Consider the following 12,204-nt stretch of genomic DNA (forward strand, 5'->3'; position numbering starts at 1 on the left):
AATCCACATGAATACACAGTCTATGTCTTATCCACCAACTAATAACATCAGCCTGTTATACTTTAATGAAATAAGTACTAAATATAATTCTAACATTATAATGTTAGAATAATGTTATAATTCTAACATTATAATGTTCATAGGCCTCCTTCAACTTCATCTATGTTCATTTGAGAATATCAAGGGCACAAGTTGGCAAGTATTGGTGGAGCGGAAGACATTCATCTTTTTGTGAATGGTAGTGAGCCATTGTGGTTTGGACCAGGTGGATTTTATGGTTTTGGGTTCGGTGAGGAAGTTAGCGAAAGTGATTGAAAAAAGGATCGGGTAAGGTTGTGAATTTTGCTCAAGTGAGCTTACGTTGGGTATTAGAGATGCAAGGTGGTTGGAAGAAGGCGGAGGAGAGAGGCTGGCGCAATTAGTTATTATTATGAATAGATGGAGTGTATGGTTTATACCTTTGTTGGAAGTAAACTTAATTTCAAAAGGATTTGAATGTATATGACCTGTAGAATAAGTGGATGTGTTTGGTTGAGGGCTTGATTGAGATGAGGGGCTGTCTAAAAAAGTTTCAAGTGAATCATATGTGTTCATATTACTTCTAATTTGCCCGTTCTCATTTAGGTATTTTTGGTCCTTCAAAATTTCAGAATTAGAAGCTAACCCTAAGGGATTTTTTATGCAGATATAATACCATGCTATATGAACTTGATTCTCTAATAAAATATAAATGTTCTTGAGTTTGGTCCATATCATTTGTGATAACAGGTCATTGTTCGTATTAAACCTAGATTTGTCTTTCATTGTTTGATGCCCGATCAACCATCTATAATTTTTTGTAAAGAAGTTGATTAAGCTTATCCTGAATGCTTTTTCATGTACTTGACTTTTCCTAAGCCACAACCTCTTAAAATCTTCTAAGCCTATTAATCTTTCATTTTTTCCTTCATCTGCACGCGAAACCTGAAGGCAAAAATAGAAAACCATGTAGAAATAGGTGCAAATACATGTATCGATAAGGGCAGGTGAGATCGATGTTGTTTTTGAATTTTTCATTGCAATTATCTTAAGTCTTTTCCAATTAAGTCCCTGTAAACTTGCAATAACGCAAAATCAAAACCAAATATGAAATGAGAAAAACCCTAGAGAACTGGAGAGGAAAAGTAAGAGTAAGCAATCTGCATTTTTGATATTAAGAGAAGAAAATGGAAAATCCTATACTTGTTCTCAACTGTATCATATATATAGTACTGGGCCAACTATACAAAGGCCCAATTAAAAATATGAGAAATTAAAAACTAAGTGGGTTACTGTATAGGCCCATTCCTAACATCCCCCCTCAAGATGGAACCTAAACCCAGCTTGGAAAGCAAACTCCTGTGTTGGACACCAGTTAACGACTTAGTGAGAAGATCAGCCAGCTATAAGAAAGTAGGGACGTACTACAAAGAGATCAGACCAGCTTGCAATTTTTCCCGTACAAAGTGACAATTGATCTTGATGTGTTTGGTGCGCTTATGAAAAACTAAATTCTCAGCAATGTGCAAAGAAGCTTGATTGTCACAAAGAACCTATACAGGAGTCAAATGGGATATACCAAGTTCAGTAAGAAAATAAACCAGCCATAAAATTTCTGCCATAATTTTTCGAAGAGCCCTATATTCGGCCTCGGTAGAAAAAAGAGCAATTGTGGGTTGTTTCTTGGATTTCCACGAAATAGGGGATCCTCCAAATAAAATGTAGAAACTGGTGATAGATCTTCTAGTTTGAATATAATTAGCCCAGTTAAAGTCACAAAAACCAGTGAGTGAAAAATCATCAGAATTATTCAAGAGAATGCCCAAACCAGGAGAACCAGTCAGGTAACGTAATACATGAAAACCTGCCTCTAAATAAGGCATACTAGGATAGTGAAGAAACTGGCTAAGATGTTGGACAGGAAAAGAGATATCAGGTTGGGTATGCTGCAAATAATTGAGTTTTCCAACCAACTTTCGATACAAGATGGGGTCAGGGCAAGGAGGACCAACATTAGCAGAAAACTTGCCATAAAATTCTAAAGGACTAACCATTGAAGTAGCATCAGTACAATGGAATTTAGATAAAAGGTCTGAAGTGAATTTATGTTGGGTCACAAGCAACCCGAAAGGCTGATGAATAATTTCCAGACCAAGAAAATAATGTGCCTCACCCAAGTCCTTGATTTTGAAACTATTATCAAGAAAATGTTTCAAGGAGGAAATTTTAGAGGAATTATTGCCAACGAGTAAAATATCATCCACATACACAACAACTATAGTGATAAAAGTCCCAGCAGATTTAGTAAATAGAGAATAATCATTTGGGATGGAAATGAAAGCTTTGGACTGTAAAGCTTGTGACAGTTTAGCATACTACTGACGAGAAGTTTGTGTCAATCCATAAAGGGATTTTTAAGCTTGAAGACAAGATTACCAGAAGAATCACCAGAATTTGGAACTTGTAAACCTTGGGGAATCCTCAAGTACACTTCCTCCAAAAGATCCCCATGGAGGAAAGCATTATTAACATCAAGCTAAAACACTTTCCAATTTTTCTTAACAGCTATAGCTAGAAGGCATTTAATGGTAGACATTTTTACTACAGGAGAGAAGGTCTCATTGTAAGCAACTCCTTCAAGTTGATTATCCCCATGAATGAATAATCTAGATTTATATCTCTTAACGGACCCATCAACTCTTTGTTTAATCTTATAAACCCATTTAGAAGGTATTACCCCTTTACCCGGAGGCAAAGGGACAACGTCCCAAATCTAATTAGCTTCTAAAGCATTAAATTCTTGCAACATAGCATGCTGCCAAGAAGGTTGACCAGCATCCTGTTGATAATATTGTGGATCAAGCAATCCAGTTTCACCAGAATAACAAGGCTTGGAATTAGAAACAGAGGAACAAATATAATCTTGAAGGTATGCAGGTGTGGAAACAGTCCTAGAAAATTTTTTAGGCTGAGGTGGAGTTGATGGAACTGGAGAAGATAAGGGAACAACGGGAATTAAATCATAAATAAGAAAAAGAGGGGAAAAAGAAAATAGAGGAATAGATATGGAAGAAGCATAAGGGAAAATTGACTCATGAAAGAGCACATCCCTCAAGGAAAATACCTTGTGAGAGGACAGAGACAATAATTTATAGCCCTTTTTTTCGACACAGTAACCAAGGAATACAGAAGGAACGGACCTTGACTTAAATTTGTCTCTTTGAGGGAAGGGAATAGTGGCATAACATAAACATCCAAACGCCTTGAGATGAGAATAAGAGGGAAGAGTACTATGGAGGAGTTCAAATGGAGTTTTGTTGTGAAAAAGAGGAGAAGAAAACTTGTTAATAAGGAAAGTAGCAGTGAGGACACATTCTCCCCAATACTTGACTGGGAGTTTGAATTGAAAGAGAAGAGCCCTAGAGGTTTCTAACAAATGTTTATGCTTTTTCTCCACTAACCTATTTTGTTGTGGAGTGTGGGGCCATGAAGTTTGATGGAAAATACCATGGACAGAGAAAAATTGGATGGCTTCACTGCTGGAACCTAGTTCAAATGCATTATCTGATCTAATTGTCTGAATGTTCACCTTAAACTAATTTTGAATAAAGAAAAAAAAGACCTAATCATAGTAAAAGCATTGGATTTAGTGGCCAACAAGTGAGTCCATGTACATCTTGTGTAGTCACCTACAATAGTTAGAAAATACTAGAAGCCATTGTATGTTTAGGTGTGATAAGGGCCCTAAAGATAAAGATGTGATATAGGAATGACAATGGAAACACAAGAAAGGATCAAAATAGTCCACAAATCAAGAGGAATCCAAGGACCCCTTTGAGAGCTAGTTTTGTCCAAACAACAACAATGCAAGAATATAAGGAAACAAAGTGTATTTATACACCAAAACAACCACTAAAACGTGATGAACACAAGAAGATAGACAATAATATGATAAGGATAATAACAACAACAAACGGTTACAAGATACATGAACAACAAGAACTAACGGTTTCCCTAAACAACACTAACTAAGACATGAAATGTAGAGATAAATAGTGAGACATACACTATAATAAGACCCAAGAACCCAAAGATATATTAAATCTAATGACCCCTAGAACTTATGATAGCAACACCATACTCTTATGAAGACACGAGAGGGATTCCACCGCTCAAGCACCATCGTTTCCAAGCAATAGACATTCACAAGTGATTCCACACTTGTCATGCCCTAGTTTCCACCTAGGGAGGCTCTCTCTCTCAAGAGAAGTGTTCTTGTTCTTTCAATATCATAAGACAACTAAAGAACTAAAGACCTAAAACTAGTCTATTTATAGACTTATTACAAACATAAGTGAAATGTCCCAAAATCCCTTAATAAAGGAAAGACAAAAGGTGCCTATGGAGTGTAGTGTATGGCCCATTCTTGGTGTGTGATATGGTGTTCCTTTGCACTTCACTTGTACGCTTCGAGTCTCGGGTTCGACGCGCACTCTTATAAGTTCATCTCCGTGATTATTCTTGTATCAAGATGTACTAGTCAAAAAGGTTTGGTGGAATAAATAACACTTTCAGGAAATGGTAACCTCTGTTGTCTTGCCATAGGACATATAGAACAGTGGAATGTTTGCTTGGAGGGTATACCGGATTTAAGAAAAGGAATGTCTTTCATTTTAGCAAATGGCATATGTCCTAACCTTTGATGCCAAGCCAAATCAAGACTGACAAATTAGTTAAAGAAATAGAAGAAAACTCATCAGAACTAGAAGTAATAGAAGTGAGTTCATTAGTAGGAACAAAAGTACTATATACATTGTTATCACAAAGTTCTATAGAAATAGGAAAAGAAAAATCTGCAGCTACAGTTGAAATCATAGAAGAATCAATGCTTGAACTAGAGGCATTTGGTTAGGTAAGCTGCAAAAGAGTAGTTAATGATGGATGGGAGTCATTCAGGTGAAGAACATAAAGTCCATTGGAGAGTTTACTAACTTCCAGTGGCCTCTTCAGTGAATGGCCTTCTAGAACCCAAGAAGTAGAACTAAAATGAGTTGTGCAATTAAATTGAAGCAGAATTTTATGAAGATATATGAGATTATATTGAAACTTGGAACTAATAAGACATGATGAAAAGTTAGATCAGAATGCAAAGGTAAAGAATTGGTACATGTGACTTTAAATCTATAGCCATTAGGAAGAGAGATTAAGTAAGGTGTAAGAAGGGGTTTGATATTGATTAAAAGATGTTTGTGAGGAGTCATGTGGTTGGTGGCTCCGGAATCTAAGATCCAAGGATTGTCATATATCTGGGAAAGGTGACATGCAAAGAAACAACATATATTAAATGCAGAAAAACTAGTCACACCTGCAAAAGTAGCAAAGGCATACATTCCAGAATCATGCAACCTATTCTGCTGCATCATAGTGAGAAGATGATCATTTTGCTCTTTACTGAATTCATGAAGATCATCCGTGGGAGAAATAGATGAAGTATAGGGTTGTGGTTGTGAATAAGCAGGATCTGATGTAACAAAACAATCAGTAAGGCGAACACAAGCAGCAGTTTTCTTATCCCTTGTGAACTGATACTCAGAAGGATACCCAAATAACTTTTGACATTTGTGTACAGAGTGGCCGACTTTCTTGTAATATTTGCAAAATAGTCCTGAAGTAACTTGACCCTGATTTTGCTGGAAATTGGGTCTTCTATTTTCAAAATTCATATTCGGCTTCTTGTTGTCAAAATTCACCCTTGACTTATTTTTAAAATTCACCTTCGAAGGATAGTATTTGCAACCAGAAGGTCCAGTAACAGAAAATAAAACAGACTCATAGGCAAATGAAGAAAGAGACTATTGAAGCTCAGATTGTTGTTAATCATGAATCAACATGGAATATACACTATCTAAGTCTGGAAGAGGTTTAATCATCAAAATATTTCTCCTAATTCCAGCATAGGAGTCATTTAAACCAACTAAGAACTGGTGAACTCTCCATTCTCCCTCTAGCCTAGCTCATGCCTCCTTCAACTACAAGTACACGGAGGATAAGTGATAGAAATGGTTAGCTTATCCCATAACTTTTTAATACAATTGAAATATGATGCTATGCTAGAGGAACCTTGAGATATGGAGGAGATATCTTTCCTAAGTAGGAACACCTTGGTTCCACTAGGTTGACCATAACGTTTTTCAATCTCATGCCAAATTTGTTCAGCAGTTTCAATGTGAATAACAATTTCAGCAATATCTTTATCAAGACTATTGAGAATCCATGCAATTACCATGTCATTACACATAATCTAGGCATCATATAAAGCATCAGTAATAGGTGGTTTACGGTGTTTACCATCCATGAACCCTAATTTCCATTTAGCAGATAAGGAAATAAGTATCCCTCTTCTCTAACTACCATATCCAAACCCATTGAATGGTGTGGTAACCAAAATCATACCAGGATAGTCAGAGGAATAGAGATAATAAGGGTGAGTGGGAGTTAACTATCCACTCGAACCAGTTGTACCAATCGAAGACATTTTTACAAATATCACCAATATCACAAAGAATAGGAATCTTTACCAGCCTCCTTCACAACTCAAAGAAGTAAGAACCTTGCACAACAACAAATAAATAAAATGCCACCTCGTCACCGTCAAAGACTTGAAACCGTCACCAGGGGAGTAAACGTGAAAATCATCAAAAAAACACCTCGAAGCCAGAACTAACTACAGAAAATGCTGAATCAAAGTACACCAAGCAGGAAAAACACCTCAGAATACCAAAATCGCGAAGAAAAAAATCAGCTTGTTCTGCAAAATCTCTATGAAAATCTTCAAGGGTAATGTCGGTCGAAAGAGAAGAAGCAAATCTACCAAAACCTGGCTCTGATACCATGTAAACTTGCAATAACGCAGAATCGAAACCAAATATGCAATGAGAAAAATCCTAGAGAACTGGAGAGGAAAAGTAAGAGAAAGCAATCTGCATTTTTGGTATTAAGAGAAGAAAATGGACAATCCTATACTTGTTCTCAATTGTATCACATATATATAGTACCGTGCCAACTATACAAAGGCCCAATAAAAAATATGAGAAACTAAAAATTAAGTGGGCTACTGTACAGGCCATTCCTAACAGTCCCCTGCCCTAAAGATTCTGAACTTAAATATAAATGCCACATCATTCGGGTCCATGCAGTTGGAAGGATGCAGTTGTTGGAGAACATATAAAGATAGATAATTTAATTCAGCTACTTTCCTACTTCTGAAGTTCCAAAGACATTCTTTGTTTTGAGACGACTCTTATGATCTGTAGTATAAATAGGTGACAATGTAGTTATTGGAGAAGCTACCTTATTTGTGGACAAGTCAGTATAGTGGGTTCAGTGACATATGTTATCCTTCTTATCTCAAAAAAAAATCCTTTTGGATTTGATCACCAATTTATTTAATTTTGTAGTTCAGTGAACTTTTAGTTTTCATTATAATACACTTGTCCCTTTTTGGATTAATCTATATATATGTGATCATGTGAACATTGCCACAAAGGTATTATAGTTTTTTATTTAACTAACAATCTGTTCCTTGACTACTACATATGATACAGGTGGCTATCCTGTTGTAAGGACTCTACCTTGCTCATGGTGTCATCTTGTCTCTTCTGAAAGATTCTGAACTTCTTTATTACAATTCTTTGATAGTTAATGTGGCTAAATGCTGATTCCAATACGTAATTAGCACAGACAGAATGCTACACATTGTCGAAACTTGAAGTAAGAGTTCTGTTCGAATGCCAACCCTAAACAGAAACTTAAGAGTTGAACAATTTGTTCAGGGCATGCCATTTGATGCGCATCCGGTGGACCATCTCAGGAGCTATTGATTACTCATCCTATTCAATACTAAGCATACATCGCCTTGGACACTATAATCGGGGCATTGTGGTACATCTTTCTTTATTCTTATCCCAAGGTAAACCATTTATGGTTTGTATTATCTAAAATCAGATTTGACTAACTTGATGTTGTATGACTACGTGGCACATAACTAAATTTGCTAAATTTGTTGATGTTTTTTTCTCTAGTCAGTGCCCTATACTTGGAAGCTACTGTGAACAAGGGTTGTTATTTCGTTTGTACTTCGGGTACACAGAATCTCTATATTACAACACCAACTTCAACTTGAGTTTAAGTATAAACAAGAACACAATGAAGTATATCAAATACCCTCAACACAAGATCAAAATGACCTTTCCAAGAGGTGTATTTTATTTCGCATAAATTAAGATAAAACAAAAAATAACCAAGTCGTCCGAATTCACGGATTTTCCTTAAGGAAATAATCCCCCTCACTGTACCCGAGGTTGTAGAATTTTTTCTCCCAGGATAAAATGGCTAACAGAACAACAGTAGCGGTACCTCAAACGGTTGGAATATCTTCGAACTCACAGAACATTTTGAGTGATCACACAGAATATTTTTGAGACAAGAAGAGAGTTTTTAATCTTAAAATTTCGTACTAAACCTGTGGAAGAAACCAGATTTATGTAGCCACAGCATGGCTCTTCTGAAAAGAGGCAATGGTTCACTCCAAAGGTTACACCTTTGCTGTAAGTTCATGTCTGTTCATCAAAGATTGCATCTTTTCCTGAACAGTCATCTCATTTCATGAATTAGTGTGTCACTTCATTGAAGGATTACATCCTTCTGAAGCATCATTTAGAACCATTGAAACCTTCTGTAGCCTCAATTTAGAACAATGTATCATTTCTGAAGCACTAGTTCGAAAAAAATGCATCAGTTCACTTAAATAGTGCAACTATTACTGCTTGTATATATAAATGGAGGCCCGAAACAACAAAAAAAATTTTACTACATTTTTTCTTGGCATTCTTCGAAATTCAAATAAAGTTTGTCCAAAAAGATAGATCTCATCGATCGATCATTTGCCAAATTCAAATCCAAATCCAAATCCGAAGCCGAAGCCGAAGCCGAAGCCGAGCCGAGTGAGCGATGACGACGATGGCATGAGGAATCTATTATTTCTTACCTCACTTGCCATGTGGAGTAAGTGTTCTTGATCATAAACACTTTCAATTTCTCTTCTTTCACCAATGTGGGAGAAAGAGTAAACTTTCTAATTTGGGAGTACACTTTCCATTTTAGTGTCTTCTTCCCCTCCACCATTTTATTCTCCATTTTTTCATTCACACTTCTTTCATATACTATGAACCCAACAATCCCCCACATGAATGGGGAATGACTATTTTTCATAAAATTTTTACGGATAAGTATGTGATCATTAAGCAAAGACTGATTGCATCTGGATAAGTAGGTTTTTCTTTGAACTTTCTGTAGTGAACATGCATTAGATGCACTCGATCAATCGGTAGATTTGATATCTTTGAACCATCTAGCTTTAATGTACACCTAGATAATACATTCCACACAACTAACCTTTTAACATTTATGGTTCTCATGGTTTTATTCTTTTCAGCTGTGAACACATCCCGATTTCATGAGAGCTTAGAGAATAGGCCTTTACTAACATCTCTTTGAAGCGGCTTCCACTCCACCCTCACGTAAGTGATTTCTAGATGTTCAATCCTGTAGATTAAACTATTTGGTCAAATCATCCAAATATAGATAATCATTAAATGACTTTTCACCTTAAGTCTTATCCTAGTTTACTATACATTGTCTACATCATGAGAATGGGCTGGGTAATTGACAATGTTGAACCTGTCAGACACAACTTTGTTTGATTTCCTTGAACCTAGCTCTTGGGATCTCCTGTTTGCTAGGTAGAGTTACCGCTATGCTGACTCATCCTAGGCCTTTAAATCCATTCCCTTGGATGTTCTTTCCACTCCTTCTCTAAATAGGCCTTTTGTAAGTGGATCCGACACATTATCCTTTGAATTTATATAGTCAATAGTGATAATTCCACTAGAGAGAAGTTTCCTAACGATATTATGTCTCTGTCATATGTGACGAGATTTACCATTGTACATCATGCTTCCTGCCCTCCTATTGCCGCTTGGTTATTATAGTGTATACATACTGGTGCCACTGGCTTGGGCCAATACGGAATATCCTTTAAGAAATTCTAGAGCCATTCTGCTTCTTCACCGACTTTATCTAATGCGATAAATTCAGATTTCATTGTAGAGCGAGCGATACAAGTCTGTTTGGATGATTTCCAAGAAACTGCTCCTCCACCGATAGTAAATACATATCCACTTGTGGATTTTACTTCATTTGATCCGGTGATCCAATTTTCATCACTATATCCTTCAAGTATCGTAGGATATTTATTATAATGCAAAGAATAGTTTTGAGTGTATTTAAGATACCCCGAAACTCTTTTCATTGCCATCCAATGAGTTTTATTGAGATTAATCGTGTACCGACTAAATTTGCTAATAGCACATTCTATGTATGGTCATGTACAGTTCATTATATATATTAAATATCCTAATACTCTTGCGTACTCCAATTGTGAGTCACTTTCACCTTCATTCTTTCAAAGTGCAAAGTTCACATCCAATGGAGTCTTGGCAATGCCGAATTCCATATCCTTGAACTTGTGAAGTACTTTTTCGATATAATGAGAATGTGACAATGCTAACCCTTGTGGAGTTCGATGGATTCTTATTCCTAAGATCACATCTACAAATCCAAGGTCTTTCATATAAAACTTAATCTCGAGCATTCATTTGGTTGCATTTATGTCACAAATATCTCTGCTGATGATCAACATATCATCCACATATAAGCAAATAATGACTTGGTGATTTGGTGTGTCTTAAATAAATACACATTTGTCACATTCATTTATCTTGAATCCGTTTGCCAACATGTTTGGTCAAACTTTGCATGTCATTGCTTAGGTGCTTGTTTTAGTCCATAAAGTGACTTAACAAGCTTACACACCTCATTTTCTTTTCCTAGAACCACAAAACCCTCAGGTTGTTCCATGTATATTTCTTCCTCCAAATCTCTATTTAGGAATGTGGTCTTCACATCCATTTGATGGATTTGAAGATCATATACCGCCGTCAAGGCAATTAACATTCGAATCGAGGTTATCCTTGTTACTGGTGAGTATGTATCAAAGTAATCAAGACCTTTCTTCTGTTTGAAGCCTTTTACTACAAGTCTTGCCTTGTATTTGTCAATAATACCATCCGCCTTTATTTTCCTTTTGAAGATCCATTTAGAACCTAACAGTTTATTTCCAGGAGGAAGGTCAACCAATTCCCATGTATGGTTGCTTAAGATTAAATCTATCTCACTATTGACTGCCTCTTTCTAAAAGGATGAATCCGAAGATGCCATCGCTTCCTTAAATGTTTGAGGCTCATTTTCTAAGAGAAATGTTACAAAATTTGATCCAAATGATGTAGACGTTCTTTGACGTGTACTATGTCTTGGATTTTCTTCATTATGTTCATTCTCAATTGGTTCATCACGAGGTTGTTTAGAACCCCCACTACACTATTTATGTCTAGTTTTATACGAATAAAATTTTTTAAAGAGTTCAGCATTGTCTGATTCAACTACCGTATTTTCATTAATATCCGAATGTTTGGATTTATGAACCAAAATTTGACACGCCTTACTACTTTTAGCATATCCTATGAACACACAGTCCACCGTTTTAGGTCCTATCTTAACCCTTTTAGGTATAAGAACTTGAACCTTCGCTAGACACCTCCACACTTTGAAATATTTCAAGTTGGGTTTCCTTCCTTTCCATTTTTCATAAGTAATTGATTGTGTCTTACTATTGGGAACTCTGTTGAGTATACGATTGGCCGTAAGAATAGCCTCCCCCCATAAGTTTTGTGGTAAACCAGAACTTATAAGTAAGACATTCATCATTTCCTTCAAAGGTTGGTTTTTTCTTTCCGTAATTTCATTAGATTGAGGTGAATATGGGGTCGTAGTTTGATGGATTATTCTATTCTCTACACATATTTTCACAAAGGGAGATTCGTATTCTCCGCTCCTATCACTTCTTATCATTTTGATCTTTTTGTCTAAATGATTTTCAACTTCAGTTTTATATTGCCTAAATGCATCTATTGTTTCATCCTTACTATTTAGCAAGTAGACATAACAATATCTAGTGCAATCATCAATAAAAGTTATGAAATACTTTTTCCCACCATCACGTGGTGGGAA

At 36.1% G+C, this 12,204-nt stretch overlaps 1 protein-coding gene across 1 annotated transcript; it reads right to left on the reverse strand.

The window, feature by feature from the left end:
• Positions 1 to 926: 926 nt before the first annotated feature.
• Positions 927 to 2,072, reverse strand: LOC124888818 (uncharacterized mitochondrial protein AtMg00810-like). The gene is made up of 3 exons (XM_047400105.1): positions 1,620 to 2,072; positions 1,312 to 1,421; positions 927 to 963 (listed from the first exon to the last, which is right to left on the reverse strand). The coding sequence occupies exons 1-3, from the start codon at positions 2,070 to 2,072 to the stop codon at positions 927 to 929; spliced, it is 600 nt and encodes a 199-aa protein (XP_047256061.1).
• Between the last annotated feature and the right edge of the window lie 10,132 nt (positions 2,073 to 12,204).

Source organism: Capsicum annuum, chromosome 11 (assembly GCF_002878395.1).
Source record: "Capsicum annuum cultivar UCD-10X-F1 chromosome 11, UCD10Xv1.1, whole genome shotgun sequence".
NCBI classification, from domain to species: domain Eukaryota; kingdom Viridiplantae; phylum Streptophyta; class Magnoliopsida; order Solanales; family Solanaceae; genus Capsicum; species Capsicum annuum.